This window comes from Bombus flavifrons, chromosome 5, assembly GCF_040668555.2.
Source record: "Bombus flavifrons isolate JBK064 chromosome 5, iyBomFlav1_principal, whole genome shotgun sequence".
Classification (NCBI taxonomy): domain Eukaryota; kingdom Metazoa; phylum Arthropoda; class Insecta; order Hymenoptera; family Apidae; genus Bombus; species Bombus flavifrons.
This window is the reverse complement of record NC_138446.1, coordinates 15,431,511-15,443,674: the sequence shown is the minus strand read 5'-3', so window position 1 is coordinate 15,443,674 and position 12,164 is coordinate 15,431,511. Positions and strand designations below refer to the sequence as shown.

Genomic DNA, 12,164 nt, shown 5'->3' with positions numbered 1-12,164 from the left:
TTTGCAATTACCATCCAACGACAAAATTCGCAATCGCTTAGTTGCCAAGCCAATATACATTCAACGGATGTTCTATTAGTTTCCTAAGGAAGTAAACTTCCAATCTAATTTATTCTAAAATTCCATAGAATACATAACGCGACTTCAAGTTTCTAGCCAGAGCTGTACTTTAAAATCATTCAAATTTCGAAAAATACTCCGCTGCATCTACGTTCGCATCGAATTTACAAGATTTCAATGAAAAATTACAAACTGCCCGTTTCGGCACTCCGATCGTCCTGCTATTCACAATACGCTTCGAAGCTTGCACACGCATCACAGCAAAATATGGAACTAATCGAAAGGCAGGAATGGAAACCGGCATAGCGTTCTCAATCTCCTCCAGTTTCTCGCTCGGAATACGCTATCGACGAGGGTTCCCCATAAAAGGGTGTACGCTGCCTCTCGGCCAAAGTCACGGCGAAACGATGTCGGGTCGCGGTGTTTTCTTAGGAAATAAGGTAACACGAGAAAGATCAACAAGTCGAGTAACGTTTCTTACCTTCACGATGACTCTTTCTGGAAAGAAAAGCAACGATCACGCAGGATCGCGTAGTTTTCTTGGGCGTCGTGGAACGAGAAAGGATGACACGCAACGCGCAATTATTCCACGGATATCGAAGTTAGATACGTAAGTGGATAGAAAAGAACTACAATACAACGCAACGCGGATCGTTGGCGAAGGTCAAGTCACGCCTCGATGATACGCGCCGGAAGAAGAGAGTTTCCATGAAGTCATCCGGCTCCAGACACGACAGATATTTGCAAGGTCGAAAGTAATTAAAAGTGAATCGAGCTACGAGCCATTGCGGAGAGAGTCGAGCCACGGGAACGTGGGTACTTGCGAACGAGCGCAATTAAAGCGTTACGAGATGAAGGCATTCCCTTATATACCGGGTGTATCAACCGAATTAACTCCTTTACGAGGAGGAAATTTGTACGTGAAGTCGAGTATAAACGCCTTTGGTTCAGTTACGGATAAAATTCACTGAACGACCTAAATGTGCTGAAAGATACGTGGAAGTTGTAAGTGGATACACAATGGAAAATAACGTTGAAGGCAGCGATTAAGTATGTGAGACATTAACTATAAAGCGTAAATATAATAAAAATATTACGTACATCGAGTATGAAGAAAATAGAGACAGTCGACTTGGTTACCATTTGGTAAACCGATATTACCAGATATGAAACTGCAAATAACTTCAAGTTACTTGGGAAGGAACTCCTGTTCTTTTAAAGTCAAAGAACCGTCGAGAAAATCTGAGCTTCGTTTGAAACTTGGAAGAATAAGTGTACTTTAAGTGAAAATAGCAGTTTCGCGTTAGCGAAGCTACGATACAACTTGTTTGAAAACTACTTGAATTTCAATTTACTTGGATGCAAACATACAACTTGATTAATCTGAACGAGGTTGTATAAACAGCACGGAAAATTATTTTCATTTATCAACTGCGATACAAAAAAAAAAAAAAAGAAAGGAAAAAAATAGAAAGAGATTTTTTAAGTTAAAATTGTAACGACTTTGAAACATTCCAAATCCCAACAGCGTTATAAATCAGGAATAAAGTCCTGGAAGCTACTGTAACATCACGGACACCTATGGCGATCAACCTGTTCCACGCGATGCCTCCTATTTCCATCTAACAGGATCGAAGAACCGACCAGCGTAAACCTTGCACGCAACACACGCGCGTCAGAGCATACGCGCGTTACGCCACGCGTTCGTAAATCGCAATGCAACCTCAACGAAAAAAAAACGGCATAACCCGTCCGTGTAATCGCTTTGACCGCATACCGGCATCGGCCGACTGTCGTCTAAAACGCTGAAAAAGTCCCGTAATTGCGGCAATGAGCGTTTAACCCGTTTTTCGATGCCGTGACGTTGCAAGGCCATCGATACGTAACAATCTAGTTCTACGAAACAATAACGTCTCCGCGTCGACATTTTCCTACGGCTCGAGAACAACGAGAAAAGAAGGGAGACAATCGCGATACCGTTAACGCGTTCCGTGTGTATACGCCGCATGCTCAACTTTTCATTCAAACCATTTGGAATTTTGGCAGAGTAAATGTTCAACCGTGTGTTTGTTGAAACAATTCCATAAAAATTAAATTTATTGCCTCGACGTTTAACACATCTTAAACGATACAGCCTTTTCTTTATAATCGTGTTATTTGAACTACGAAAAACAATTGTAGGGCATAAGCAAAACTATTAATCGTAACAACGTGATTGAACGAAAAAGTAACCAAACATCGGTCTGGCACGGAACGTGTTAAACGTCGCGGGGAAATTCTTTGGTTGATCGAAGTGGCGTCACGCTAGCGTAAAATTGTACGCCGCTTGCGCGGCGCGTAATCGAAGATATCGTGCTCGCGTTGGAACTCGAACGTGGTGGCTACCTGAAGAAACCGCACGTACCAGGATAAACACACAACGATCTCCAGTGACGAGTAAAAATTTATTTTTTATCGTTCCGATCATCCTTCAAGGTTTCCGTTACGCAAATATTGTATCGGCCAGTATAAAACGAGCAGCGGAGTAGTGCGTAGAATTTTCAGCGAGAAAACAGGTAACAGGAAACGGAGGGCTTCCGCGAACTTGAGGCAATGGAAAAATAAATTCCAACTTTCGATCGAGTCAACAGTAGAACCGGTGGTCCTGGTGCTTTCTCAAATACGTCGGTTTCGCTAATAGCTTTCGACGAACTGGACATAGCGTGTATGTAGCTGATTCTAAACGGAATCACCGATCGATTTGGAAACAGAAGTCCGAGCACGATCCACGGTTTAAGAACCGATGAGATTTCCCCGGCTACAAATTATTCTGGCCGCGAAGCACTGCGAGAGGCCTCAGGGAGAAGAAGTTAACAGTTCGGGGAAACTAGATTTCACCGAGCGAACATAATCGAGTTGAATTTTTAACCGGCTACTGTTGCCGCCGTCGTAGTCGGTTCCTGAAAGACGACCGAACTAATCGAATTAAAAACGCTCATGAATTTTAATACTTCCGCCACGATGAAATGAGTACAGAGTCGAATCCAATTCGTTTTCCCGGCTCGATCGCCGACGAGTCAGCTGAATTTTCGATTGCTTGTGCAACTGTTCGATTCCAATACCGCGTCTAGTCTTTTTTGTTCGTAGTTCTTGGTATCTCTTAGATATAAGCTCATAGAAACTATACACCGATCCATAAATTAAGAAGTAAAAAGGGACGAGGATATTGCAAAATATTTTTACAACGTTCACTTTGCGATTTACGATTATTCCTGCGCATTTATGGAACTATGCCAGTTACGTTTCAGAAAGTCGAACAGTAATAATTTAGCCAGATGATGGAACACGAATTTAGCGATATGTAATCGTGACGGTTGTAAATTTCAGTAAAATTAATCGACCGCGTACTTTTATATTTGTTTGTTGCGTCATAACAGCTGACGCCTTCCTTCTCCTTTTAGACGATATGCGTACACACGAACCGTTAAGAAGTCGCAAAGCCACGTTCCATCGATTCCGCAAGTTGAAAAATACAAAAATACGACCATGTTACGATCGTTGCTTTTTGAATTTACCTTAGAATTTATTGTTATTTATGTCGTATCTTGCGACGAACGAACCTACGGAAGTAAATAAATCGTTTCCTCGAAACTGGATATGGATCGTGTACCTATGCAATGAAACGAAGGAATTACCGTAAAGTAGAGCTCCGAGAGACTCACATATTTAAATACAGATATGTTATCCATGAAACAAAGTTTAAAATGCGCGATCGAGTAACGAGAAATTGAAAAATTAACGTACAGCGGAGTAGATGAGTTTGAATTCTGGGAGGCTCATCGTGTTAGAAGTTGTAATTGTAAGAAATAGAACAGTAGATTGGCTTCCATCGAGTTCGACTCTCCTTGAAAATGCGTCTGTTTGCTCATTTTATCTCTCCACGCGTAAGATGTCTGAGGAAGTATAACGTGACACGCTTATGCAATCTCCTCGCACAAAGCAGACCAAGTATTTCGAACAAAAGAGAACTTCCAACTAATTCCACCATCTCGCTTAAAACGTGCCATAACGAAATCAGAAGCGTAAAAACCCGGAAAACAAAAATTACCCGTGATATCATTATTAGGAAGCGTAATCTCCTAAACAATCGCTGTCGTCACTCGGACCATTAGTCTCCCCTAACAGACCTACAACACGTTGCGCCCAGTTGGTTCTAGCCAACCAAACAAATTCATCACCAAACTGTGTCAATACAATAAACTTCGTCCGTAAAAGGTTCGAGAACAGGGCGATAAGACCTTAGGGAAGGAAAACTTTGGTGGAAGAAGGGACGAAAAGAAAAAGGAGGAAAAAGAGCAAGAAGAGCAACCCGTGGAGAGTCCGACTGTAGGTCAGCCGATGTCCTACTTTCTCCTCTTTCCGTGTTACTTGGACGCACACGAGTCTACACGAACAAGAGAGATCCTTCGCTCTCTTATCTGTTGTTTAAGAATATATTTACCAAAGAATATATCACGGTAGAAAGCACAAAAAGGTCCAAAGACCATTGGTCGATCGATGAACGCGAAGCGGAGCGGTATCAGGTGAAAGGACGCAAAGGGCGCAATCGCCGTGCTCTGTCAAACGGACGAGCGATCCTATGGTGAAAATTTACCGGTGGCTGGGGAACGGAAATAGCCGCGAGACTTGGTGGATCCGGCGCGCAAAGGGATCGCGCGTTGCGCGCGGAAAGAAATACGCTCGATGCAAATTCACCGGTTTCCCTGGTCGCAACATAATTACCCCGCGGAATGGGCCGGGTTAAATCTGGCCGCGACCAGGGACATAGAGGGGAAGGAGAGAGAAAGAGAGAGAGAGAAAGAGAGAGATGCGAAAAAGGCCGACTACAAAGCGATAATGCCGGAAACGAGCGGAGATGCAAATGAGAGTCGCTGTTACTCGTGGACACAGACGAGACCATCCGCTGGATAGCTCGCAGGTGTACGCTGTAATCGATTCTCGCGATCGAAACGAGCGAAACGGAGAAGCGAAGCTTTGCCGAGGGATTAGCACGATTATCCGAATAATTAGCCTGGAGTTGGTGGGATGGCGCACAGCAAATAAAGCTTCGCCCTGGCCGATTCGAATTCCATCGGTGTATATTTGCTCGCATAGCTGGCGCGCGTTACGAGTGAGCACCGCCGATTGTTCCCTGTGAAACGAGCAAAAATTCGCTACGCAGGGAGAGATCAAAACGAGCCGCGGAACGCGTTCCACTCGTAACGTCGGTTCGACAAGCTGGTCGTTGATTAATTTCGCGAGAAATCGCATGTTCCGCATGATCGAACCTCGAATGATTAACAACGGTGGCTCCGGGGTCTTTGATTCTAGGGGGATCTCAAGAATCGAGTATCCGAAGATTTGCACGATGCTTTTATATAGAGTCAAACCGAATAGAAAACAGTGTATCTTCTTGTAATAAAGTATACTGTAATGTTCCCTAAGTTTCGTCGTTCTAACTGTAACCTTTCGTTTAAGAAATCCTCTTCGTAAGTACATATCAGGATATTTTTGGTTCCATACAACACGTAACGCTTGATCTAAATTATCCAGGAAACGATCGATTAATTGCGATGTTCTAATCGTGCAAGATTGCAATGCGATATATGTAAAAGGACGGGATAAACATAAAGCGCAATGACTCACCGAGCGCCTTGCAGAATGCGCCGTGCAGAGAGTAGCCGGCGAGCTGAATGATGGCCATGAGGAGATCACCGAGCATCAGGCAGGTGACATGATGAGTCTGGCAACGCCAGTGCAGAACGTGATGAGAGGCTGGCAGCAACCAACCGGCGGCCAACGTGGCTGCCAGGAATACTGCGCTAATGATGAAGCCCACAGGGTACAAGGTGAATCTGATGTCGGCTGCCTGCATTATGGGCCTGAAAGTTTACCAAGAAAAGCATTCGTTTTTTATTCTCTGCGTGCCTCTTTACGAATCTGTTTCAATTTCTTCTGATATCGCGAAATTAGAATCTCGTTGATCTTCGAACAACGCGAGTCTGATCTACGTGACTGCAATTTTGCGCGGATCTTTCCTCGAAAAATTTCGAAACTGTTAGAAATTGAATTTTCGGTCAACAGTGAATTATCGTATTGTTAAAAATTCGCGTAATTAGTCGTTGATTCAAAGCTTCGGTCTATTGCACAGGCTATTGCGTTTTTTTCTCGCGATATACAAGATCGAGTGATTTTATTGCGTTACGTTGCAACAGACACTGTTTGCCATTACAAGCACCGATCGCTTCTGTGACACTCTGTCGACAGTTTCGATTCCAGGAACATCCTGTTCGTTCCACGAAACGCGCATTCGTGTCTCGATACTCGAATTTCGACGCAAATCGACGCTCCATTCTCTCCAGCCTCGCCAGTGAAAGTCTCGCCGGTGAAATCGTTTCTCCGAGTTTCGTGAGGGTATCTCGGGCTTAGTCACGTCGTTCATCGCTTCTCTGTTGGAGAACCGTGTCTCCGACAGCGGACAGGAAAAAAAGCATATGGCTGTTTTCTAACTAATCAGCGCGTGTAGTCATGCACCACGAACGTTCACGCTCATTATGCGTGGCATATGTACGATGCGTAGCGCTTTCTACGCGTAGGTATTCGCTTTCTTTCGTCGGTCCACCTAAGACAGGGGTTTTTCTACGAATAATCACGATCATTGTGTAAATAAACATCGACCACCTTCTATTCGAAATAAAACGTTACGCAGAGGAAGGATTTTGCTTGTGAAAGGGCTGCCCTCCGCGCGGCCACATGTAAACGGTCCCGTTAATTGAGTTTCGAGCGTTGTTTTGCAAATTGCACGCGACAAGCGTACGCGTCCACACGTTTTCCGAGTGCAATTTCCGAGACTCTTGTGTCGAGCGTTCTATTACAGTCGTTTTCGAATAGAAAGTTCAACGATACAATTTGGACGATGTAACTATTATAAAAAGAATTGATAACGTGAAACTTGATAAAAAAAAGTCCTTTTCGACCATCGATCATGATGAATTCAAGCTACTATCTGTAAGATGTTTCACGTTACACATACGTATATTCTTCTATCGTACAAAATTACACGAATACGTCAAGTTCGTGTTTCATATAGCAACGAAATATGGAATCTGAATTTCATCTTGTCATCGATACGGGCCATCGTTTCAAGTAGCACGATACACCTCGTACGGAAATGTGTTCACGCATGATGCGGCGCATCGCGATCGCACGAATGTGACCTAGAAATTCTTCGTGAGAGAAGTGAAAGTGAAGGAACCGACTTTTTCTCGTGTTGTCGAAGCGGAGAGAAGCGGCCAGCACCGAACCTCGACCATCGAGGATGCAATTAAGCCGTACGATAAATCCAGATCGAGACAGCCGATACTCGACCGGACAAAAAGTCGATTCGTGCTTCGAACCTCCAAGTAGGACGCGCTTTGATCCAGCTTGCCCTCTTGAAAAGCGTGAATCGACCGATTGTCGATCGATTAAAAATAAATTAAAAGAAAAAGCATCGAGCCCGTGCTTTACGGCTGCGAATCGCAAGACCTATACGTTTCTGATAATATTCACCGATTTCACTGGAAACCTGCATTTTCGTTCGCTTTTATTTGGCTGAAGAAATTCAGAGACAGTCGCGTTACAGTCGCGGTTTCGTTCATTACTTTAATTTTGTTTAACGAAGAAACGCGGTCCGTCGAGTAGAACGCTCGTTGCGCTCGTTTGAGGAGGCACGCGAAGAAACGACGCTAACGAGAGGAAATCCTAATGCCAGTCCGAGAAACGAGTGGAAAAATAGTAAAAGATCGGTGCGTATGGTTACGTAAGCAGGATGTCTGAAGTTTCCAACGTTGCAGGGCAGCGAATTTTTTTTTTTTTATAGCGGACTATTTCTTTCCGTTTTAGAGCTCGGTATATGGAACGTAACGACGTATAAAAATATATGGGATATTTAAGTTTATATTCGTTTTTTCAATTCTTATCAGGTATGTATAAAAAATCGGAACAGTTAGGATTTCTCTTTCACATAGTAATAGGAAAAAAAAGAAACATAATTTAGCTTATAACTTGCAAAATGTCACTAACAATATCAGTTCAATTATGCAAAAGGATTTAGGTCAGGAAACATAATTTAAAAAAGAAATATAGATGATAACAATTTTCTTACTTCCTTAATTTTATGTTTAATTTATATATGAAACTCACCTTTGCGATCCGTGCTCGGAACACGCGAAGACCTTGGACACGTGGTTCAGTTCCTTGATCCTCTCAACACAAAACTGACCAGTGGGTAACGTGACGCCGCCGATTTCAAAGCCGCCATCTGGCAATAACAGGGCATCCTTAGCGTCGCCCAAAATCGTAAGATTATCGGAACGACGACAAGATGGAAAGCCAGGCACGATTTCAGCAGCGGCAGAGGCATTTGGCAGCAAAGGCGTCGGATTCGTGGCTTCCTCGGAAAGAACGCACGTTTGTCTGCAATGGAAATTTTCAATGATCTCCGTCTTGTTTCGAAAGTATCGATGTTGATAAATTAACGATAGAAATATAATGGAAGAAACGAAAGACTGGATACGTTGGTGATGTAAGATTAATGGTGTTGTAGAAACGTTTAAGTAAGATGAAATTGAGGTGAAAGGATTAGGTAGCGATTGTATACAAGTTGGATATTAAAGAGCGATGATTCAGAAATACTATATACCTATATTATGTGTTTTTATCGAGTAAAGGATTGAGCAAGAAAAAGCCAGTAACGTTGGATTGCAAATTGTTTTGAAACGGCATATTTCTCATTCGCGTAAAATCTGTCTTTTATTCAGGACAGTTGATCCTTCGACGGTGTGATAAATTGAAAAATTATTCGCCATGATTATTTAAGAAATAATTGTTCTTTTACGCTCAACATTTCTACGTTTCGTTTCTTGAATTCTTGATGTTAGATACTTAAGATGTACAAGACTTTCACTATCAAGTTTAAGAGATTCACCTCGAGAACCAATAAACCACCGATAACGCTGAGTCTCGAGGGAACCACAGTTCATAGAACTAATATTTAGGGTTTTCGAAGACATCCTACACTAAGAAAGTTCGACGTGGACGAATAGAAGCAAAGCGACAGAGAAAACCACAACCGCTAGCACGAGTGGATAAAGAAGAGAAAGAAAAATGCATATATCGTTCGTATCGCAAGAATTTATCTAGGAAACGCGCCGGCTGGCCACATAGAATTCTAACAAAGTCCACGGAACACCCAAGCTTGAACGATTGAAAGCGCGATTAAAACGAAACCCGGCATTTTTTGTTTACTCGAGCGTCACGCTTGCATCGCAAACACCGCATTTCCGAGGGAAGCCTCGCGCAACTTTTCGAACATTTATTCTTTTTTTTTTTTTTTGCGGAGGGACCGCGTCAAACGACAACTGGCGCCTCTCAATAAAAATACACCGGCATGGGTAAACCAATAAATTTCGTGTAACCGACCGAACGATTACAGTTATTCGCGAAGCTAGCCGTCGTTCCTCTCAACTCCGAGCTTGCCACTAGAATACAAATCACCGGGATATTTGTCTGCGAGGAATATCGATCGTCTCTAACTTGTCTAAATTATGCGGTTCATTTGTATATTAAGCCGCATAAAATTTAATTTACCTTCTTGTTTTTCCGTTCGGTACATGTATATACGAACTCTATCAGTAATATTACGATGGCTTTATGTGGCTGTAAATATATGTACATAAATATTAACTCTGTTCAGAACAGTATTTGTTCGCGCGTTTAATTATTTGATAGAAATTTCCGACAAAAACATCACGAGTTTATCAAACGACCAAACGTATTTTATACCGACAAACTATGGAAACAAACGCTAGCTACAAAAGAGTTTCTAAAACGAGTTTCCTTGTACCTTTAACCTCTTACAGACTAATGGTATATCACGTATCAAAGTGACGTTTAGAAAGCCTGTTGTAGACTGTCAATGAGACATATGGAAATATAAAATTCCATGTTAGATGGAACTACTTATGCCATTTCAGAAATTGCAGTAAACTATAATGTTCCGTTAAAAGGATTTAATTATATATTTGCTGTTTCTAGACAAAACGTAATAAACGCAAATAAAAAACCTAATGCGAGTATATCATAAAATATTACAGTTCGAAACGTTAATAGTTAAAACCGTAAAAGTTTATGTCAACATGTTATGAATCGATACTTGGAAATATCGTTTTTCTCCGTAGTTGTGCAGCGTACCTATTGGTAAATAGAACGCTAATATCACTGGATCATCCAATTAACTTCGACGTGTCTTATTACCTTTGTTGTCAAACAATAGCTATGGCGCGAATCAAAGGAACGTCAACAAAACCTAACGCAACGCCTCAAAACATCCAAACTCTAAAACTTACTCTTCTTCGTAGAAAGTCGCGTTTTCTCCGCAGCATTTTCTAATACGTGGTCTCATTGTGGCAGCCGCGTGGTTTCCTTCCGTTTTATTCTTCATGCAAACTAGAAGAGCGTTCGAATCGGCGCAATACTCGTTCGGCTCGAATCTTTCGTTCATGTGGATGTCGATGAGCACGCGGCCATCGTCCATGAGCACGAACGGATTGGTGATTCGGTAGGGTACGTAGATCAACGCGGAATTCTGATCGCAAACGGGCCTCCTTCCCTCGACGATGTCCCATTCCATGGGCGGTTTCTCCAACATATTTGCCTCGGAAGGCGAATAGATAATGGGTTTCCATTCGTTTTTAGTCGGTCTGCAACGAGTCCTCGTGTCTGTCTCGTTGTCAGATTCTTTCACCAGTTCCTCGTTGTGTCGACAACACTTGAGAATGGTCAATCTTGGTTTCATAGGCACGTTCACGGGTTCGCACAACACCGGGATTGCAATTGTCCAGAGAATCGTAAGGTAATAAATCGCCTTCATAGCGAAAATCATTCGTAAAAAGTAAAACGACGAACAGACGAGTAGAATCGAAGAATAAAATCAGACGAACATTACACGGAAGTTTCAGTCGTTCGACAGTCGTTTCGTAAGCTCGATGTTTGGAGAATTACACAAGTCACCGTTGTCAAAATTTCGCGAATATATCAAACATCCGATGGGATTTACGAAATTCACTCACTCTTCGCCAAGAATATTCGACCGCATATTCGGCGTAGAATACACGAGAGTTCGAAGTCGTTTGTTTGGATCGCGCGATTATCGTGTTTATAAACAGCGTACACCAAATGTTCGATGTTCACTAAACGATCAATTTATTCGGTAAAATGGGAGGGAAAGTCAAGCGTGTTTTTGCATCGTTTCGATAGCGATACGCCTACTGAATTTAACAGCGTGGACGAAAATAAGCACGAAATACTCGGAGTAAGAGAAGTTTTGGCGCGTCTCTGTAGGCAGTCGGGTTCGAAATCGGACGTGACTCGCTCGCTCGAAGGTATCGGAGTTACTGAAGCGGGCCGACCACGCGGCTTACTCTCGAGCCACCGGCGGCAGCGTGGCTTGTGGTTGCGCGCGCAACCTCCCGCCACTCCCGCCCTTATTCAACCATCTAACCTTCTTCTTTCTTCGCGACGAACCTCCTCGACTACCGTGGGGTGAGTTGGCGTGACCACGTGCTCGCTCCCACCACACTTCCTTCCCGGAAGTGCAACGGTATCTTGCGTGAGTCCTTCTGTTCCTCCTTGGGAAGCCACCCGCGTCTCTGGTTCCTGCTTAGGATCGTCTTTTTCTCATTTTTATACTTCCGTCTCTTATGTTTGTATAAAGGAATTAAATTACACATCAAGCAAAATAATGAAATCCCGTGTTGTTAATTAAATCATCGCTTCCTAGAATTTTCTTCTTTTCGCCAACACTATCCGTTTAATTAAATAATATTTCCGTAACCTTCCTATCTTTTGGCTTTTCCGCAAAAGTTTGTTTGAGTTATGTTACTTGAGATATGTAGCGTGAAATGTATCAGCGTGGATTCGTTTTCAAAGGAATTAGCTTTAGTGCTGAAGATGAGAGTTGCTTTGCGATGGGTTCGAGAAATTCTGTACGACGGAAACATACAAACGCATCGACCGATGTTCGATGAGACCGGCTTCGGTGGTTT

At 42.8% G+C, this 12,164-nt stretch overlaps 1 protein-coding gene across 1 annotated transcript in view; it reads right to left on the bottom strand.

Moving 5' to 3' along the window:
• Window positions 1–11,500, bottom strand: part of mthl1 (adhesion G-protein coupled receptor methuselah-like 1) — a 155,568-nt gene extending 144,068 nt beyond the window's left edge. Inside the window, exons 1-3 of the mRNA XM_069114287.1 lie at window positions 10,467–11,500; window positions 8,263–8,535; window positions 5,725–5,960 (exon numbers count right to left, since the gene is read on the bottom strand). Coding sequence (XP_068970388.1) covers window positions 5,725–5,960; window positions 8,263–8,535; window positions 10,467–11,002 — 1,045 coding nt within the window. The 5' untranslated portion in view covers window positions 11,003–11,500. The remainder of the gene's footprint in view (window positions 1–5,724; window positions 5,961–8,262; window positions 8,536–10,466) is intronic.
• Between the last annotated feature and the right edge of the window lie 664 nt (window positions 11,501–12,164).